At 38.0% G+C, this 17,672-nt stretch overlaps 1 protein-coding gene across 9 annotated transcripts in view; it reads left to right on the top strand.

The window, feature by feature from the left end:
* SLC4A7 (solute carrier family 4 member 7) overlaps positions 1-17,672 on the top strand; it is a 108,368-nt gene that overhangs the window by 14,654 nt on the left and 76,042 nt on the right. The window contains exon 1 of one of the 9 annotated variants that reach the window (XM_040480006.1): positions 14,534-14,718. The exons of 1 other annotated variant lie outside the window; for it this stretch is intronic. In XM_040480006.1, the coding sequence (XP_040335940.1) occupies positions 14,686-14,718 (33 nt within the window). In that variant the 5' untranslated portion in view covers positions 14,534-14,685. Of the gene's footprint in view, positions 1-14,533; positions 14,719-17,672 lie in introns of those variants that run through there. 7 more of the 9 variants (XM_040479999.1, XM_040480001.1, XM_040480007.1 and 4 more) reach the window with 7 other exon arrangements.

Raw genomic sequence — 17,672 nt, forward strand, 5'->3', positions numbered from 1 at the left:
AATAAATAAAAAACGTTGAAAAAAAAATTAAAAAAAAATTACTATCAAGTTAGTGAATTTTGGGAGGGAGAAGAGGTAAACCCAAACCCAGTCTTTGATCTGTCATGCTCCTTGATGACCCAAGTCATTTTTCTTTACTTCCTCGCCTTTTGTAAGCATAAAGTGAGTTACTATTGGAAGAAACCTTTATTTATTTATTTATTTTTTTCAGATAAAAATGTGTCTTCTGGTGTGCCTGGGTGGCTCAGTCAGTTAAGCATCCGACTTTGGTTCAGGTCATGATCTCACAGTTCATGAGTTCGAGCCCTGCGTTGGGCTCTGTGCTGACAGGTCAGAGCCTGGAGCCTGCTTTGGATTCTCCGTCTCCCTCTCTCTGCCCCTCACCTGCACCCTTTCTCTGTCTCTCGCAAAGATAAATAAATGTTAAAAAATGTGTCTTCTGTTAGAGAACAAATATGGAAAATATTGGAAGAACGTGAAATAAAATGACCATTTGTTTGAATTCAATTGAGTTAGTTGCTGAAAATACTTAAAGTTAGATGATGTGCTTTTCAACCTGAGGATAATTGCCTGATGAATTAATTTCATTCAAATTTGGGCCATTTGGAAGATAAATATTATCTTGAATCCATAAAAGAACTAGTATCAGAGGAAATAGCAACAACCATTTGTTGTAATGGTTAGAATTTGCTAGTTTATCTGCACAACAATTAAATTTGGCAACTTTTAATCTTAGATTTTTAAACTACTACTGTTTTATAATGGACAGCTTTTACCTTAGTAAGTGAAAACCAATAGAATGGTTTTGAATATTCCAGGCAGGATTCTTTTGGTTGCCTGGGATCAGAAATCTATTTAAACTTGCTACAGTTAAAGAGATCTTTATTGCAAGTATGTAGAGTTTTTGCTGGGATCCAGGAAAAGCTGAACGCAAGCTTCAGAAAGGGAAGATGGCTTCAGAGCACAACCTCTCTAATCTTCCTCTTCCTCATCTCTGACACGTGGCTTCTTTATGAAGTGTCCCTTGAAGTCACGTGTGTCTTTTGTCCTCATCTGCTTCAATTTCCCCAGTTTTTTGTTGTCAAACTGACAGTCTCTAGTCTGGATCCTTCTAAGCAAGGTGGAGTCTATGACTTTTAATTTACCAGATTAACCAGATAACTCCCTTGTGGTGAAATGCATACAGGGACAAGTTGTGATGATTTTTCTAGTGGATTCATTCAGCCGATTGGAGGAGTTAACATAGAGATGCTCTGTATTTCAAAAACCACTTTGAAAGGGGAAGGTTTATAGGTGAATAAGTAAGGCCTGAGGACTTGTTTTACAATGTCTTAAAGGTACACATATAAAAAGATTTCCATCCTGCCTTTATTTCTCTAAGAGCTACTATTATTAAAACTACAGTAGGGATAGTGTATACAGTAAAATTATCCACATGACATCCTTGGGATTCCTGTACACTGAGAACAAGTACCTTTCAGTAAAACCCTTCAAGCTCAAGATGCATTTCTGTCTGTAGAGTTCATTGCTAAATGCAACTTTTATATAAGGATGAAGGCTTCACTTTATGTTCGCCTTGGTGGGCATCCATGCTGACTTCTGAGGAAGAAGCTGGTAGATTTTGTTTGTTTTACTGATCTTAAAATACTAGAGATAAGTAGTAGCTCTCAGGTGTTTCTGGAGCAGCGGTTCCTCAGTGGGTCTGTGTGTTGAGGTGTGTTTCGTCCCTTAGGACCTCTGGCGTTCCCGGAGACATTTTTGCTTATTGCAACTGGGGAGAGGGGGTTTGTGTTGCTACTGGCACCTAGTAGGGAGAAGAAGGCAGATATGCAGCTGAACAGCCTGCAGTGCACGGGACCTCCCCCTACAACAAAGAAGCATCCAGCCCCAAATGTCAGTGGTGCCCAAGTTGAGAAGCTCTGTTGTCCGGAGTCAAGGATCATAGAGCCAAAAAAAGGTTACAAGGTTCAAAAGAGACACGATTTTGGAGTTAAGCACTGGTTTTTGAATGCCTTAGGGGAAGTGAGAGAGGAGATCATTTCTACCAAAAGCCTGTGTGTAAATATATCTGAGTTTACTACATTAATCTGCATTTTGACTTTGGTAATTGTACTATATTTAAACCAGTTTTAGTTACATTTTAATTCTTACCAATCATACTACTTTTTAATTTCATACATATGTTTTCCTAATGGTAGTCCAAGATGAGACCTACAAGAATGAAAAATTCTTTGTAATTGACGTTTAGGAGTACTATAAATGAGTATTTTCTTAGTGCAAATATGAATTGAACTACATCTCCTTCATCCCTAGCATTTACATGTGAAGTATTAACTGAGAAAAAGATGCTTTCCCAAGAACAGTTGCTACTTTTTATGATGTATTTTTTTCTTGAAAGTTTTTTTTTTTTTTTTTAAGATTTATTTATTTGAGTAATCTCAGTACCCAACATGGGGCTTGAACTCATGACCCGGAGATCAAGAGTCACATGCTCCACCGACTCAGCCAGCCAGGTACCCCAGAAAGTTTTTTGATAAAACAATTTTTACTTTATAGTGAAATATATTTGTGAACTAGATTCTTCAGTTCTTTAATTCTCATGAAATTGTAGATAAATCTCAAAATACTTTTAGAAACAAAATTCCTGAAAAGCTATAGGTATTTGAAATACTTAAAAAAAAAATGACTGTGTGTGGGTGGGGGAGGTGCTGGGTGGCTCAGTTGGTTAAGCATCTGACTTCGGCTTAGGTCACGATCTCACAGTTCGTGAGTTTGAGCCCCGCATTGGACTCCGTGCTGACAGCTCAGAGCCTGGAGGCTGCTTCGGATTCTGTGTCTCCCTCTCTTTCTGCCCCTTCCCAGCTCGCACTCTGTGTCTCTTTCTCTCAAAAATAGTAAACATTAAAAAAAAAAAAAATGACCGTAGGGTTGCCTGAGTGGCTCAGTCAGTTAAGCATCCAACTCTTGATTTTTGGCTGTCATGATCTCACAGTTCATGAGATCAAGCCCTGCATCAGGCTGTATACTGACAGTGTGAAGCCTGTTTGGGATTTTCTCTCTCTCCCACCTCTCTCTGTCTCTCTCCCACTCATGTGTGCTCTCTCTAAAACTAAAGAAATTAAAAAAAAAAAAAAGACTAAGTCTGCTTCACTATAACACATTGATTATTCAGTGGCATATGTAAAATGCCCATATAAAAAATATAGCTGTCATTTCCTAAATATTCTAGTATATCAATGGAACAATTTATTCAGTAGCTCTTTACTGTCTGATCTGAATGACGTTAATGTTCAGGCTTCTTAAAGCAGGTCCCACAGAAGTTTTTTCAAACCCTGAATTTCCTGCCTGAAACGTGAACTCTCCATTATCATTGGACATCCTGCATGTCTGACGATCGCCACCAGATGGTGATCTTATACGTTGATAAAGCCCGATCCTTGGTGAAAACTGAATTGGTTGCCCAAATTAAGCCATGTGAACTCAGCCGTGGTATTTAGCAATGGTGAAGGGTGTGGACTCGCTATGCTTCCCTCTGAAACATGTTTTAAAATGAGGCATGTTTTCATTTGTTTTGGAGGGTTTTTCCTTGGCTCTTCAGTTCACATTTATCTATGGGAAACCAAAGTAAAATAATATCCCCATAACTTTATTATAATACTGATGCTAATTTATTGTGTTAAAGTTTTTGCTTTTGATCGGAGTTATTTTATGGCTGTTACCAAATTTCTGATAGATTTAAAGTAGTATTTCAAAGTAATTAGGTGAGTGTTTTTGTGATTCAGTACATTTTACTTACAATTCCCTAAATGAGGCATAGAAGCAACTAAAGTTATATGTAGAACAAATAAAACTATATGTAGTTCAACTTCGGGGAAGGTGTGTGGCCTGGTGGAAAGAGCATAGGCTTTGAAGTCAGATGGCCCTGGATCGGAAAATGATCAGCTGTGTTACCTTGCAATTTCAATCCTTGAGAGGATTGAAAATAAGGCTTGTAAGTGGCTCTCTGAAAGTGCATTCTCCCTGGAGGCAAATGGATGTGATTTAAAATTTTAGCTTCTTCCAGTGTACCCGGTGGAACCTTGGGAAAATGACTTAAGTTTTTAGAGCCTAAGTTTCTTCTTTTATATATTTGGGATAGTAATACCTCCTCCAGAAATGTTTAGGGTAGTAAATGAAAGAATGCATGTAAGGCATATAGAAAGTTTTAATAAATAATATCTGTTACTTTTGTCCTCTGATACCATACAAGCTAGTAATGACCCCAGTGTAGGTCTATGTGTAGTAAGAAATACAACTAAATTCCTGTCCATTGCTGTTAAGGGAGATTGTTCTTCCCACGTCTTTTTTTTTTTAAGAGTTTAGGAAAATATGAGAATGTAGCAATTTAAGTTAAAGAATTTAAAACATGTTTTTCTTTTAATTAAGAAAAAAGGCAGCTGGCCCCCCCCCCCCCTTTTTCCTGGGCAGATAAAGAAACTTCACTGGGTCCTTTGCTTTATGTCAGCAGCATCCTTTCCATCGTTAGCCATCACGCCTGTATTGTGTTCCTCTGTGGTTGTCCTTGCCCCATCTGTAGTTTCACTTGCCATGAGGGAGGTCTAGAAGCAGATGATCCTCCTTCTGACTGTTGTCACAAGGCCAGTGCAGCCTAACACACATCATAGTGCCTCTGTCATGCACCTCACTTCATCTCCTCATGGGGGCATTTTATTATCTCACATCATCCCAAGAAGAAGGGTGAGTACCGTGAGATACTTTGAGGGGGACAGACTGCATTCACACAACTTATTATAGTATGTAGTTCTGATTGTTCTATTTTATCATTGTTGTTAATGTCCTGTGTATGTAAGTTATACATAGCTATATGCACAGGAAGGACATATACAGGGTTTGGTACCATCCGTGGTTTCAGGCATCCCCTGGGGGTGTTGGAACGAATCCCCCGCTGGTCAGGGGACTGCTGTACTGGAAAAGTGACTTCACATTTGTAAAGGGAACTTAAATGCAGATTTCATGTTTTTAAAATCATTTTGATTCCTGTACAATTCTACACCACACTTAACGTTTCTAGATTTTTTTTCCCCTTTGGCTGATTAAAATTCACAATTAGAATTCTGCTTTTGTATTATTTTTTTCCTGAATTTAAGATAAAAAAACCAGTTTATGTGATTATGTAATTTTCTGACCAGGATGCTGAGAAAATGCTAGTTTCTTCCCACTGTGCCTACAAATTTATTCTTTTTCCTTAAGTTTCTATTTAAATTCTAGTATAGTTAACATACAGTGCAGTATTAGTTTCAGGTGTACGATACAGTGATTCAGCACTTCCATACAAGACCCTGTGCTCACCACAAGTGCTCTCCTTAATCCCCATCCCCTATTTTACCCATTCTCCCACCCACCTCCCACCTGGTAACCCATCACAAATGAGCAAAGGAATAAAAAAGAGAGGCAAACCAAAAAACAGACTCTTAACTACAAATTCATTAAAAAAAAAAAAAAAATGGCGGGGCGCTTGGGTGGCTCAGTCGGTTAAGCGTCTGACTTCGGCTCAGGTCATGATCTCGGGGTTCGTGAGTTCAAGCCCCGCGTTGGGCTCTGCTGACAGCTCAGAGCCTGGAGCCTGTTTCAGATTCTGTGTCTCCCTCTCTCTCTCTGACCCTCCGCCGTTCATGCTCTGTCTCTCTTTGTCTCAAAAATAAATAAACGTTAAAAAAAATTAAAAAAAAAAAATGGGAATGTGTTGAGGAAAATCTTGAACCGTCTTCTGACCTTGCGAAATATGCTTTCATAATGTTACTTGCCTTCGTATCAAAGTTGTATTTATTAAAACATGAATTGGTCATAGTTTTGAAGAATTGACTAAACTGATAATTTTTCATTTTTAGTGACTTTTTAATGTTTATTTTTGGTATTAAATTTTATGCTGTATACTTATACTATATACCATATACTTAACATCTTTAGAGAACCATGATCTTTGTTGAAACAGACCAATGTATTATCCCCTATACTTTGTCTATGTTCATAGAAACAGTTACTCACAAATATGTTTTACCTTTTGTAAAACATGAAAATGTGATCGTATTAAACATAATAATTCTGCAGTTTGCTTTTTTCTTAACATATTAATTGACATTTATTGAGTACAACCTCCTAGTTCTGTCTCATTCTTTATATTCTACTACCGTGTAATGGTAATTAACTATTTCTGTTTGTTTACTTTCAGGTTGTGTTTTGTTTTTGCTAGTTTGAACAGTAAGCATGCTTGACCTTATCTAAATATTCTGGTGCTTTTATTTCTGTGGGGTAGATACTCAGAAGTTATATTGCTGCACAAAGAATATTCTTAAAGATTAAAATAAAAAAGGGGCGCCTGGGTGGCGCAGTCGGTTAAGCGTCCGACTTCAGCCAGGTCACGATCTCGCGGTCCGTGAGTTCAAGCCCCGCGTCGGGCTCTGGGCTGATGGCTCAGAGCCTGGAGCCTGTTTCCGAATCTGTGTCTCCCTCTCTCTCTGCCCCTCCCCTGTTCATGCTCTGTCTCTCTCTGTCCCAAAAATAAATAAAAAACGTTGAAAAAAAATATTTAAAAAAAAAAAAGATTAAAATAAAATGGATTCTCGCTAGCTTATTCTCCAAAAATATAAGTTGAGAAATTTATATTCCCACTGAGAATTAGGAGAATGTCTGTGTCTCTTTACCTTCATCAGCTGTAGATGCTAATTACAATTTTTTTTTTTTTTTTTTTTTTTTTTGCTAATCTGATGAGTAAAATTTGCTTAACCTCTAGTGAGAGTGTCCATCTTATCATATGGTTATTGGTCATTTGTATTTTCTCTTAAGGGAATTACTTGGTTCATATTCTTTGTCCATTTTCGTATTCCTTTTACTTTTTTTTTTTTTTTCCAACATTTATTTATTTTTGGGACAGAGAGAGACAGAGCATGAACGGGGGAGGGGCAGAGAGAGAGGGAGACACAGAATCCGAAACAGGCTCCAGGCTCTGAGCTGTCAGCCCAGAGCCCGACGCGGGGCTCAAACTCACGGACCGCGAGATCGTGACCTGGCTGAAGTCGGATGCTTAACTGACTGCGCCACCCAGGCGCCCCTACTTCTTTTTTACATCAAGAAGTTTCTGGTATTAGAGATATTTAATGCCATGTCTGTCATGTCTACATATATTTCCTTGTGTTCTACCTTGTCTCTTGTCTTTGCTTTAGAGAAATGTTTGATTTTTCTTTTTAATGTTTGTTTAGTTTTGAGAGAGAGACTGAGCTTGAGCAGGGGAGGGGCAGAGAGAGAGAGGGAGATACAGAATCCGAAGCAGGCTCCAGGCTCTGAGCTGTCAGCACAGAGCCCGACGCAGGGCTTGAACTCATGGACCACGAGATCATGACCTGAGCTGAGGTCGAACACTTACTTAACTGACTGAGCCACCCAGACACCCCTGATTTTTTTTTTTTTAATAGAGTGAAATAAATCTGTGTCAGTCTTTTTCTTTATGGCTTCTAGATTTCTCATCTTGCCTAAGAATATATCCTAACTCCAATAATATAAAATACTGTTTTAAATTTTAGATATTACCCTTCTAATTATCTTAAAAAATTTTTTTTTCATGTTTATTTATTTTTGAGAGAGACAGAGACAGAATGTGAGTGGGTTAGGGGCAGAGAGAAAGAGGGAGACACAGAATCCAAAGCAGGCTCCAGGCTCTGAGCTGTCAGCACAGAGCCTGATTCAGGGCTCGAATTCATGAGCTGTGAGATCATGACCTGAGCTGAAGTCGGACACTCAACCGACTGAGCCACCCAGGCACCCCTACCCTTCTAATTATCTTTAATCCACCTAGAATTAATTTTTTACCTCTGGTTTGCTGTAGATAGCTGTATTTCAACAAAATGGAAAACCAGAGAAGTCTTTGCATTTAATAAATGCATTCCTTTCTGTTTCGTGACTCTCTTTTGTCTTACAAAATATTTAATATATCTATTATTTCTGTGCTGATACCATAGTCTTCATTAACATAGTTTTATAGTATAGTGGAATGTTAGGCAAAGTGCTCCCCCTCCCCCAACTTTTTTCATGATTTTATTGGGAATCGATTATTTTAGAGATAGTGGAATCTTATGACTTGTATAAAGATTGAAGTCTTCAGTATTTTGCATTTTAAGGATTGTTTTTGGTATCTAGTCAATAATTTTATCATTTTTAGGCAGATTCTTTTTATTCTCAGTATATTGAAGTCACATTGAAAGAGATCTACTTTTGGGGCGCCTGGGTGGCGCAGTCGGTTAAGCGTCCAACTTCAGCCAGGTCACGATCTCGCGGTCTGTGAGTTCGAGCCCCGTGTCGGGCTCTGGGCTGATGGCTCAGAGCCTGGAGCCTGTTTCTGATTCTGTGTCTCCCTCTCTCTCTGTCCTTCCCCCGTTCATGCTCTGTCTCTCTCTGTCCCAAAAATAAATAAACGTTGAAAAAAAAATTAAAAAAAAAAAAAAGAAAGAGATCTACTTTAATACTTGTGAGTTTCTTGAATGTCAGAGGTTTAGTGACATTTTCTAATGGTCCGATCATAAATCTTGATTCTGGAACTAGATAGTAATGTTTAAGTGATCCTTATACTCTAAATGTTTTTTAACATGGATTTCAAAATTTTAGAATTCACCAGAGGACACAGCTTAGAAGGCTTATTATAAATATTGAACAGAATGTAAATGTTAATCAGTCTTGATATAAAAATAAAAATCTAATTCAAAACAGAGATATTGAAGAGATTGTACGTGAAAAAGGTGTGTGTGTGCGTGTGTGTGTATGTGTGTATGTCAGGGGAGTGGTGTGTGAAAAATCCTTGTTTTTCTTTTTGTAAAATTAGCAGATACTGCCTAAAACGAGATATTATTTAAAGTTATGATGGCGACTCTCGTTATGAGAGAACAGTTACAAGATGGGAACAGAAAGTACCTCTGTCTGGTGAGTGGCTGTGGTATGCGAGGAATACTTCTTTGGGGAGTCTTGTGTTAAGACTTGATTTCTTCCACCACATACAGGTTAATTTAATAATTTACTTCAAAATGTAGTTGCTGTGTACTCATACCGAAAAATCTTTAGGATGTATTTTTAAATTGTTATGTACATAACAGTGACTTGTAACGTGGCTACCTTTTTTTGTAGGCATGTATATACTTCTGTTTGCATTACAGAAATGGAGACAAGGTTGAAAATGGAGCAGAGAGAACAAGGGAATAAAGGAGACTGTTTTGATTTACTTAAGTGTATGGCTAAATGAAAGAAGCCTGATACAGAATAACAAATACAGTGGGATCTCACTTATTGCAGACTTATAGAAGTGGAGAGTAGAATGGATGATTGCCAGGACGAAATGAGGGGGGTGATGGTCAAAGGGTACAAAGTTTCAGTTACACAAGATGATTAAGTTCTGGATATGTGTTATACACTACACAGTAACAGCATACAGCTAACAATACTGTATTATATACTTACATTTTTTTAACAGACTAAGACAAGTGTTCTTACCACACATAAACACATAATAATAATAACAATAATAATAATAATAGTAGTAGTAGTAGTAGTGGTAGTAGTAATAAATTGGGGAGGTGACAGGCAAGTCTTTGGCCTTGGTGGTGGTGGTGGTTTTATGGGTGTGTGTTTATTCCCAAACTCATCAAGTCGTATGTATTTCATATGTACAGATTTCTACATGTCGACCATATCTCAGTAGATCACCTTAAAAAATAAGGATTGCTATTACATAAAACTGAAAAATCTTTAAAGAAATATCCAGGTTAAAATTCCTGAGCTTATATATTGAGTTAATAGCTTTTTATCGAGAGTAGTGGAATAAAACTTTACCTTTCATTTTAATCTGTAAACTTGATTTTTAACATTTAATTTGAATATTGGCTTTAGTAGTGCCCAGGATACCATCACAACAGGGAGCATGTTGGAGAAATGAATCTTTTGTATTTTGATGAAGAGTTAATTTTGTTTTGCAATTTTGGAAATTAAAAATCTATGTATGTGATTCCTTCTTGTCTCCCTGCGAGCTCTTAACCTTCCTTTTCTCTTTCCCTGCCCATCCTCCTCCCCCTTCTTCTACCTAAATCCCTGTGCTCAGGGTTTTATAATCCAGTTGGGGGAGACCTATGCCTGACCAGGGTTTTAAGCTCTTAAGTACTAGTGGGGAGGGCCAAGATTTTCTATAGGAGGTAAATTTCAAGAGGCTATCGTAGGAATTGGTATTGAACCTGATTGTTTGCAGATGCTTTTTATTCTGGGTGTGATGTATTGAGAATTTTTGAAATCAGTTTTTCTGATTTCTATTTGCTTTTTTAAAATTTATGTTTATTTGCCAAGTATAAATCACAGAAAGGTTGAATATTTTTAAAATATGATAGAGGTGCCTGGGTGGCTCAGTCGGTTGAGCGTCCGACTTCAGCTTGGGTCATGATCTCACACTCTGTGAGTTCGAGCCCCGCATCGGGCTCTGTGCTGACAGCTCAGAGCCCGGGGCCTGTTTCAGATTCTGTGTCTCCCTCTCTCTCTAACCCTCCCCCGTTCATGCTCTGTCTCTCTCTGTCTCAAAAATAAATAAACATTAAAAAAAAAATTAAAAAAAAATATGATAAATTATATGCTTTAGTGTAACTTGATGCCATTGGGGCTTCTAATTCTGAATTTGGGATAGGTCTTCAGTGAATTTAAGATTACATTTTGGGAAATAGATATTTCTATAGAAAATGCCATTTATTTGCTTTGTTAAAGTAAAGACTTTGATGGTACCGGGGAGCAAATGTGTCTATCCAAAAAGAATGTGTTTAATTTAATTGAGATTATATTTTATATGAATTTCGTTTTTCATTCATGTTCAGTTAGAATTTTGTTTTAATCATTTCTGGTTGGAAATTTTTTTCCTTACATTTCTTTTTTTTTTTTTTAATGTTTTTATTTATTTTTGAGACAGAGAGAGAGCATGAGTGGGGAAGGGGCAGAGAGAGAGGGAGACACAGAATCTGAAACAGGCTCCAGGCTCTGAGCTGTCAGCACAGAGCCTGACGCGGGGCCCGAACTCACAGAGTGTGAGATCATGACTTGAGCTGAAGTCGGACACTTAACCAACTGAGCCACCCAGGCACCCCTTCCTTACATTTCTTTATGCATAGTTGGAGTAGAGGAAAAGCATGGGCCGAGAAAGACTAGTTTTGAATCCTAAACCTACTGCTTACCAGATCTGTGACTTTGCAGAAGTAATTTAACATCTCTGAGCTTTAGTTAGAGTTGGGAGGATTTAATGAAATATCTGAAGGTTAAATGTGCTATAGAAAAATAGGATATATGCAATCGTGTTTAGCATAGTTTTGGCACATAATAGGTGCTCAATAAGTATTTTTATTATTTTCTAGAAACCCAGAATAACAGAATGATACTTTTTAGTCTTTGTTCTTTAAAATGTTTGTTGGGGGTGCCTGGGTGACTCAACTGGGTAAGTGTCCGACTTCAGCTCAGGTCATGATCTCACAGTTCGTGAGTTCGAGTCCTAGGACTGTTGCTGTCAGTACAGAGCCTGCTTCAGATCCTCTGTTCCCCTCTCTCTGTCCCTCCCTGGCTTCTGTTCTCTTTCTCTCTCTCAAAAAAGAAAAAAAATATTAAAAAAAAAACTTTTTACAATTCTTTTTTTTTTTTTTTTCAACGTTTTATTTATTTTTGGGGCAGAGAGAGACAGAGCATGAACGGGGGAGGGGCAGAGAGAGAGGGAGACACAGAATCGGAAACAGGCTCCAGGCTCTGAGCCATCAGCCCAGAGCCTGACGCGGGGCTCGAACTCACGGACCGCGAGATCGTGACCTGGCTGAAGTCGGACGCTTAACCGACTGCGCCACCCAGGCGCCCCTACAATTCTTAAAAAAATAAATAAAATGTGACACAAACAACATCATAGAGAAACTAAAAAGAATATAATCCACTCACAACACTTTATTTACTTATTCATTATTTACTTATCTATTTTTAAGTCAACGCTGTGCTCCGTGTGGGGCTTCAACTCATGACCCCAAGACCAAGAGTCACATGCTGCACAGACCGAGCCAGCCAGGTGCCCCCTCACCCACAGTTTTTAATTCTATATTTTAAACATAAAGCCTTTTGCAGTGCTTTAGCAGTGCTGTCCATGGACCCCTGCCAGTCCCTGAGATCAGGGGATCTGTAAGGTCAAAACTATTTTTATAGTAGTGCTAAGACATTATTTGCTTTTTCCACTGTTTTGGAATTTGTATTGATGGTGCAGACACAATGATGAGTGAAATGATGGGTCTCTTAGCCCAACACAAGGCCAAACCGCACTGGGAGGCATTCTCTGTTTAAAAAGGGAAATGAATTTTTCACTTAAGGATGTCCTGATGAAGCACTATTTTAGTAAATCTGAACCTTCGAGTGCACGCTGCTTTAATATTCTGAATGAGAAAATAGGAAGTATGCATGAAAACACTTTCTGCTACATACTGAAGTACCAGTAATTGTCTGGAGTAAAAAACACTGGTGTGATTGCTTGAAATGTGAGTTCAAACTAGCTGCCTTTTTACTTGAAAGAAAAACTGCAGACTAAACTGTGGTTTATTCAGACTTCACATTTGGCAGATATTTCTTTAAAAAGCTATGAAATGAGTGAACCTGCCACTTCAGGAAAAACAGCTGGTAATATTTGTTACCAGTGATAATAAATCTAGCTTTCATGATAAAAAAGGAAATTTGGAAAATGTGTCTGCCGGCCTGACCTTGTCAGTTTCTTAGTAGTTGAATGTCTCTGATAAGATTACTGATATTAACAAGTGTAATTTTTTAAAAATTGCATAATGAAATGTGAAGTTTGGAAAGTTTCTAGTACCCAGTGAAAACATATTTTGCAAATGGGTGAGCCATTCAAAGTGCGTGATAGACCAGTGGATTTCAGTATACAATGTGTAACAACATTCATTTGTTTTATTTGTTTTAATATATTTCTTTATTTTTAAGAGAGACAGAGTGTGAGAGGGGGAGGTGCAGAGAGAGAGGGAGACACAGAATCTGAAACAGGCTCCAGGCTCTGAGCTGTCAGCACAGAGCCCGCTGTGGGGCTCGAACTCAAAAACTGTGAGATCATGACCTGAGCCGAAGTTGGTCGCTTAACTGATTGAGCCACCCAGGTGCCCCATCATTTGAAATTGTTTTAGATTCCACCTTGCAAACTGACATTTAAGCAATGACTACTTTTGGGATGCCTGGCTGGCTCAGTAGAGCCATGTGACTCAATTTCAGGGTCCTGATCTCTACCTTGGGTGTAAAGCTTACTTATAAATAAACAAACAAACAAATAAATAAGGAAAAAAAGACTAGTTCTTAAGTTTGGTGATAGGTATCAAAGAGGAATATCCACCTTACTTGAAAAGAATATTAAAACACTCTTCCCCTTTCCAACAGTATTATGTGAACCGGGAATTTTTTTTTTTTTTAGTTGTGTATTTTGAGAGAGAGCTCGCGTGCATGCACACACATACACGTGCGTGCACACACAGACACACACACACATACGAGCGAGTAGGGGAGGAGCAGAGAGGAGAGAGAGAATCCCAGGCTGACCCCGTGCTGTCCATGCAGAGCGTGACACGAGGATCGATCTCATGAACTGCGAGATCGTGCTTGAGCAGAAATGAAGAGTTGGACGCTTAATCGACTGAGCCACCCAGGCTCCCCAACCTGGGATTTTTTATATAATTCAATCAAATAAATCGTATCCTCGATTAGAGAAGTGGATGTGAAAATCTAGTTGTCTTCTAATAAGTCAGATATTAGAGATGACCAAAAATGTAAAAGCCTTTTTTCTCACTAAATATTTTATTTTTGGAAATGATTATGTTTCAATAATGTTATTTACGTTAACATGCAATGATTTTATTGTTTTAAGTTGAATTTAAATATTTTAAAGCTTTCTCAGTTTTACTTCCACTATGATAAATACAGGTGTTAAACTTGTGTAAACAAAGGCCCTTTGAGGTCTTCTATCATTTTTAGAGTGTAAGATTTTGAGTCTGAAAGTTGGAGCAGTGCTTCTCATTTCCTTTTTTCTCATTTAGCTGTTATCCATATGAATACTTCATTTTGGTTAGAATAATTATAAACCATAATATGATTTCCTCGATTTGCTATTAATATAGTTACACCAAGTTGGCATAAATGTGGTAATGATAAGACGAGACTTTTTTTTCGATGAAAACATCTTTGGGTCTTAACTGAAATTAAGTGAAAGGGCTAGATTTAACCAGCAATGTTGTTGGCAGTTTTTCCTTCCCTCCCTCCAGTCATCCCCATATAGCTTTAGAGTATGTTGTCTTTCGAACTAACCTTGCAGAAAGGTTTCCGTTGAAAACTGATTGCTTTGTTTCTCTTTTGGTGTTTTCAGTTACAACTAAATGTGTGTATTATACTCGGAGTCTCTTCTGTGACCCTGTATAAGTTATTAGCTTGGAAGATTAGGTAACGTAGAAGACTGTGATTGGCTGTACCATGAGAGCAACTTAGAAGAGTTCATCTGTGCAAAGCACAGTGACCTAAATCAGATATGTACTTACTGTCCCTGGAATCTTCAAGGGACTTAACAGCATTACGTTGTCAAAGACAAGGCATTTATACGTTACCATGGAAAGATTTCGCCTGGAGAAGAAGTTACCTGTATGTATCTAGTTGTGATCTTGTGTTTTATTTACAAACAGATTTGGCTTTTTCAGTTTAATAGTGAAGCTTGAAGAAATGTCAGGCTTATTAGCACTGGCTTAGAATAGTATCATCCTCTGTGTCCTTGGCTGTGGAAGTCATCTGCTGAAAAGAGTAACTCCTTGTGAAAAGTTAGCAATGATTGTAGCATCTTTATTATTCTATAAAATTTGGTTTTTGATCAGTTAATATTACTTGAATAAGGCTTTTAAAAATTCTTTTTGGCCAGGCTGTTGGGAAAGAGGTTAATTTGTGGTAGGCATCTTCTGATGCTGTTTTAATAACAGATTTTGTAAATCTCAAGTGTCAAAAAAGGATGTGACTAGATTTATGAATATATTGTTAATCTTTGCCTTTCTTTTTTCCTCAATATTATGCCTTTGACATGTTAAAGTTTGACTTTTGATCATTTGGCCAAGAAAATACACATCACAGATTTTGCTTTTGCAGGTAGGAAAATGACTTAGGCGAAGAATTAGTGAAATGTATTATGTAGTTATAAAATCTGTTTCAAATAAAACCTCATTTATTTGATTATGCTGCGAATTCCTGCTTGTGAATTGAATTTAGGTTTTATCATGTGTCGATGATGGGCTTTTTTGTTTTTAAACCAATTTACTAAATTTCAAAATATTGAGTACCTTTGTATGTTTGGGCTTTAATTGTGTTCGTAAGGAGTTTTTGAGTGAATCCAGTAGAAATTTTTAGCCGAGTGTCTTGTCCTTTGAAACATACTCGACATTCAGGTATTTATTAGAGAACTTAACTAAGAGTCCTGCTCAATGTTAGGATATAGTGGTGAGGAAAACAGGCACGATTTCCTGCATCTTGGAACTTATTTTTCTACTGGAAGATAGTAGAAAGAAGTTAAATGAGTAGTTGCATAAACATGTAAAGAAACCCAAAGAAGTAGTTACACAAATACGTGATTATAAGTTTTGAGAAATGGTGTAAAGAAAAAGTACTATGTGTCCTCAACATATGTTTTAGTGACCTTGGTCTGTTGTCTTAGTGGATAAAGAACCCATCTAATTGGGACTAGAGACCTGGTGTTTAATTTTAGTTCTTTGACCAGCTCAGTGTGATCTTAAGTCACTTAAGCTTTGTGCGTGTGTGTGTGTGCGTGCATGTGTGTGTGTGTAAAATGTACATATAAAATCAGAAAATTGAACCAAAAAAGTAAAACCTGTCGATACCTATGAGGTCTCATTTATTCATTAGGAACGGAAAAGACAATTCATTTACCTCTGGATTTCTCATCACTGGGAGCCATGCAGCTATAAAGTAATTGTTGAGCTGGACATTTGACTGTATTAGCTTTTCATTCTCTGATATATCCCTGGTACCTGGCATAATGCTTGGCATACAGTATACACTCACTAAATATTTGTTGAATGAATGGATGAGTTCCTTAATTGCTAGTCTTTAAATGAATGAGATTTCTTTCATCATCTGTTGGATTTGTGGGGATCCAGGGGTATTATCCAGGGGAAGAAGAGGCAAACAGACCATATTGCTGAGGGATTTCCTGCCTGTCTCCTGTTGGGTTTTCACTAGAAAAATGCAATGGAACTCTAAAAATACCTAGGTAATGAGAACCCCATGCTGACCGAGGATGGGGAATCATGATAGGAAACGTACTGGGCCTTCTTTTGCTGAAAAACATCTATTGGATCTTTGTGTGTGCATGGTTTCTTCCCTTTGGTGCAGAATGCCTGTGCCTTTCTATGCATTTATACCACCAATGAAGTCTACATCGTTTCTTTAAAAACCTATTTTGGAAATGGATTTTGTTACTATGCTTATTTCTGTCAATAACTGTATACATATTTGATAACCCTAAAATAAGCGATTTCTATATGTTTTTTGGTGTGATGTACTGAACTAGAACTTGGAATGAATGCATCTCCTCGTAGAAATAAAGTAACAAATATTTGTGATTTATAATTTCAAGTAGAACCCTGATGAGGCTTTCCATTTGCCCATTACTCTTGTGCCTTGTAATGAAGCGTGTGACAGTAGAGTGTCTCCAGTGATCCTCTTTACTGTTGGAGGCCATTAATTGCCAGTTTTTATTGCCCCATACCTCTTTCAGTTTTCTTACTCTTACATTCTTCCATTTCTTTTTTTTTTTTTTAACGTTTATTTATTTTTGAGACAGAGAGAGACAGAGCACGAACAGGGGAGGGACAGAGAGAGAGGGAGACACAGAATCGGAAGCAGGCTCCAGGCTTTGAGCTGTCAGCACAGAGCCCAACGCGGGGCTCGAACTCACGGACCGTGAGATCATGACCTGAGCCAAAGTCGGACACTTAACCGCCTGAGCCACCCAGGCGCCCCTACATTCTTCCATTTCTTCACTTTTTTCTTTTGAAATTTTTCTTTTAAAACTCATTGTCTTTAGTTTTAACGGTGGTATTTGAAATAAATTTCTGAAGGCTTTTTGTTACAGTGTTTGAATCTGCCCAGTTCCTCCTGTGTCTGGGGACAAAACATTTTTCTCAAGGCTTCAAAATTTTCTTTTTTTTTTTTTTTTTTCCTGTGGGGATTGCATGATTGCCTGAGTTTAAAATTTTTAGTTACAGGCGCCTGGGTGGCTCAGTCAGTTAAGTGTGTTAAGTGTCTGACTCTTGATTTTGGCTGAGGTCATGATCTCGGGGTTCGTGAGGTTGATGCCTGCTTTGGGCTCTGTTCTGACCGCGCAGAGCCTACTTGGGATTCTCTGTCTCCCTCTCTCTGCCCCTCCCCTGCTTGCATGTACACGCGTGCTCTCTCTCTCTCTCTCTCTCTCTCTCTCTCTCTCAAATTAATAAATATTAAAAAAATAAAAATAATATTTGCAATTTTAAATTTGCGGGGCGCCTGGGTGGCTCAGTCGGTTGAGCTTCCGACTTTGGCTCAGGTCACGATCT

Source organism: Herpailurus yagouaroundi, unplaced genomic scaffold (assembly GCF_014898765.1).
Source record: "Herpailurus yagouaroundi ecotype Mexico unplaced genomic scaffold, PumYag 159, whole genome shotgun sequence".
Lineage (NCBI taxonomy): Eukaryota > Metazoa > Chordata > Mammalia > Carnivora > Felidae > Herpailurus > Herpailurus yagouaroundi.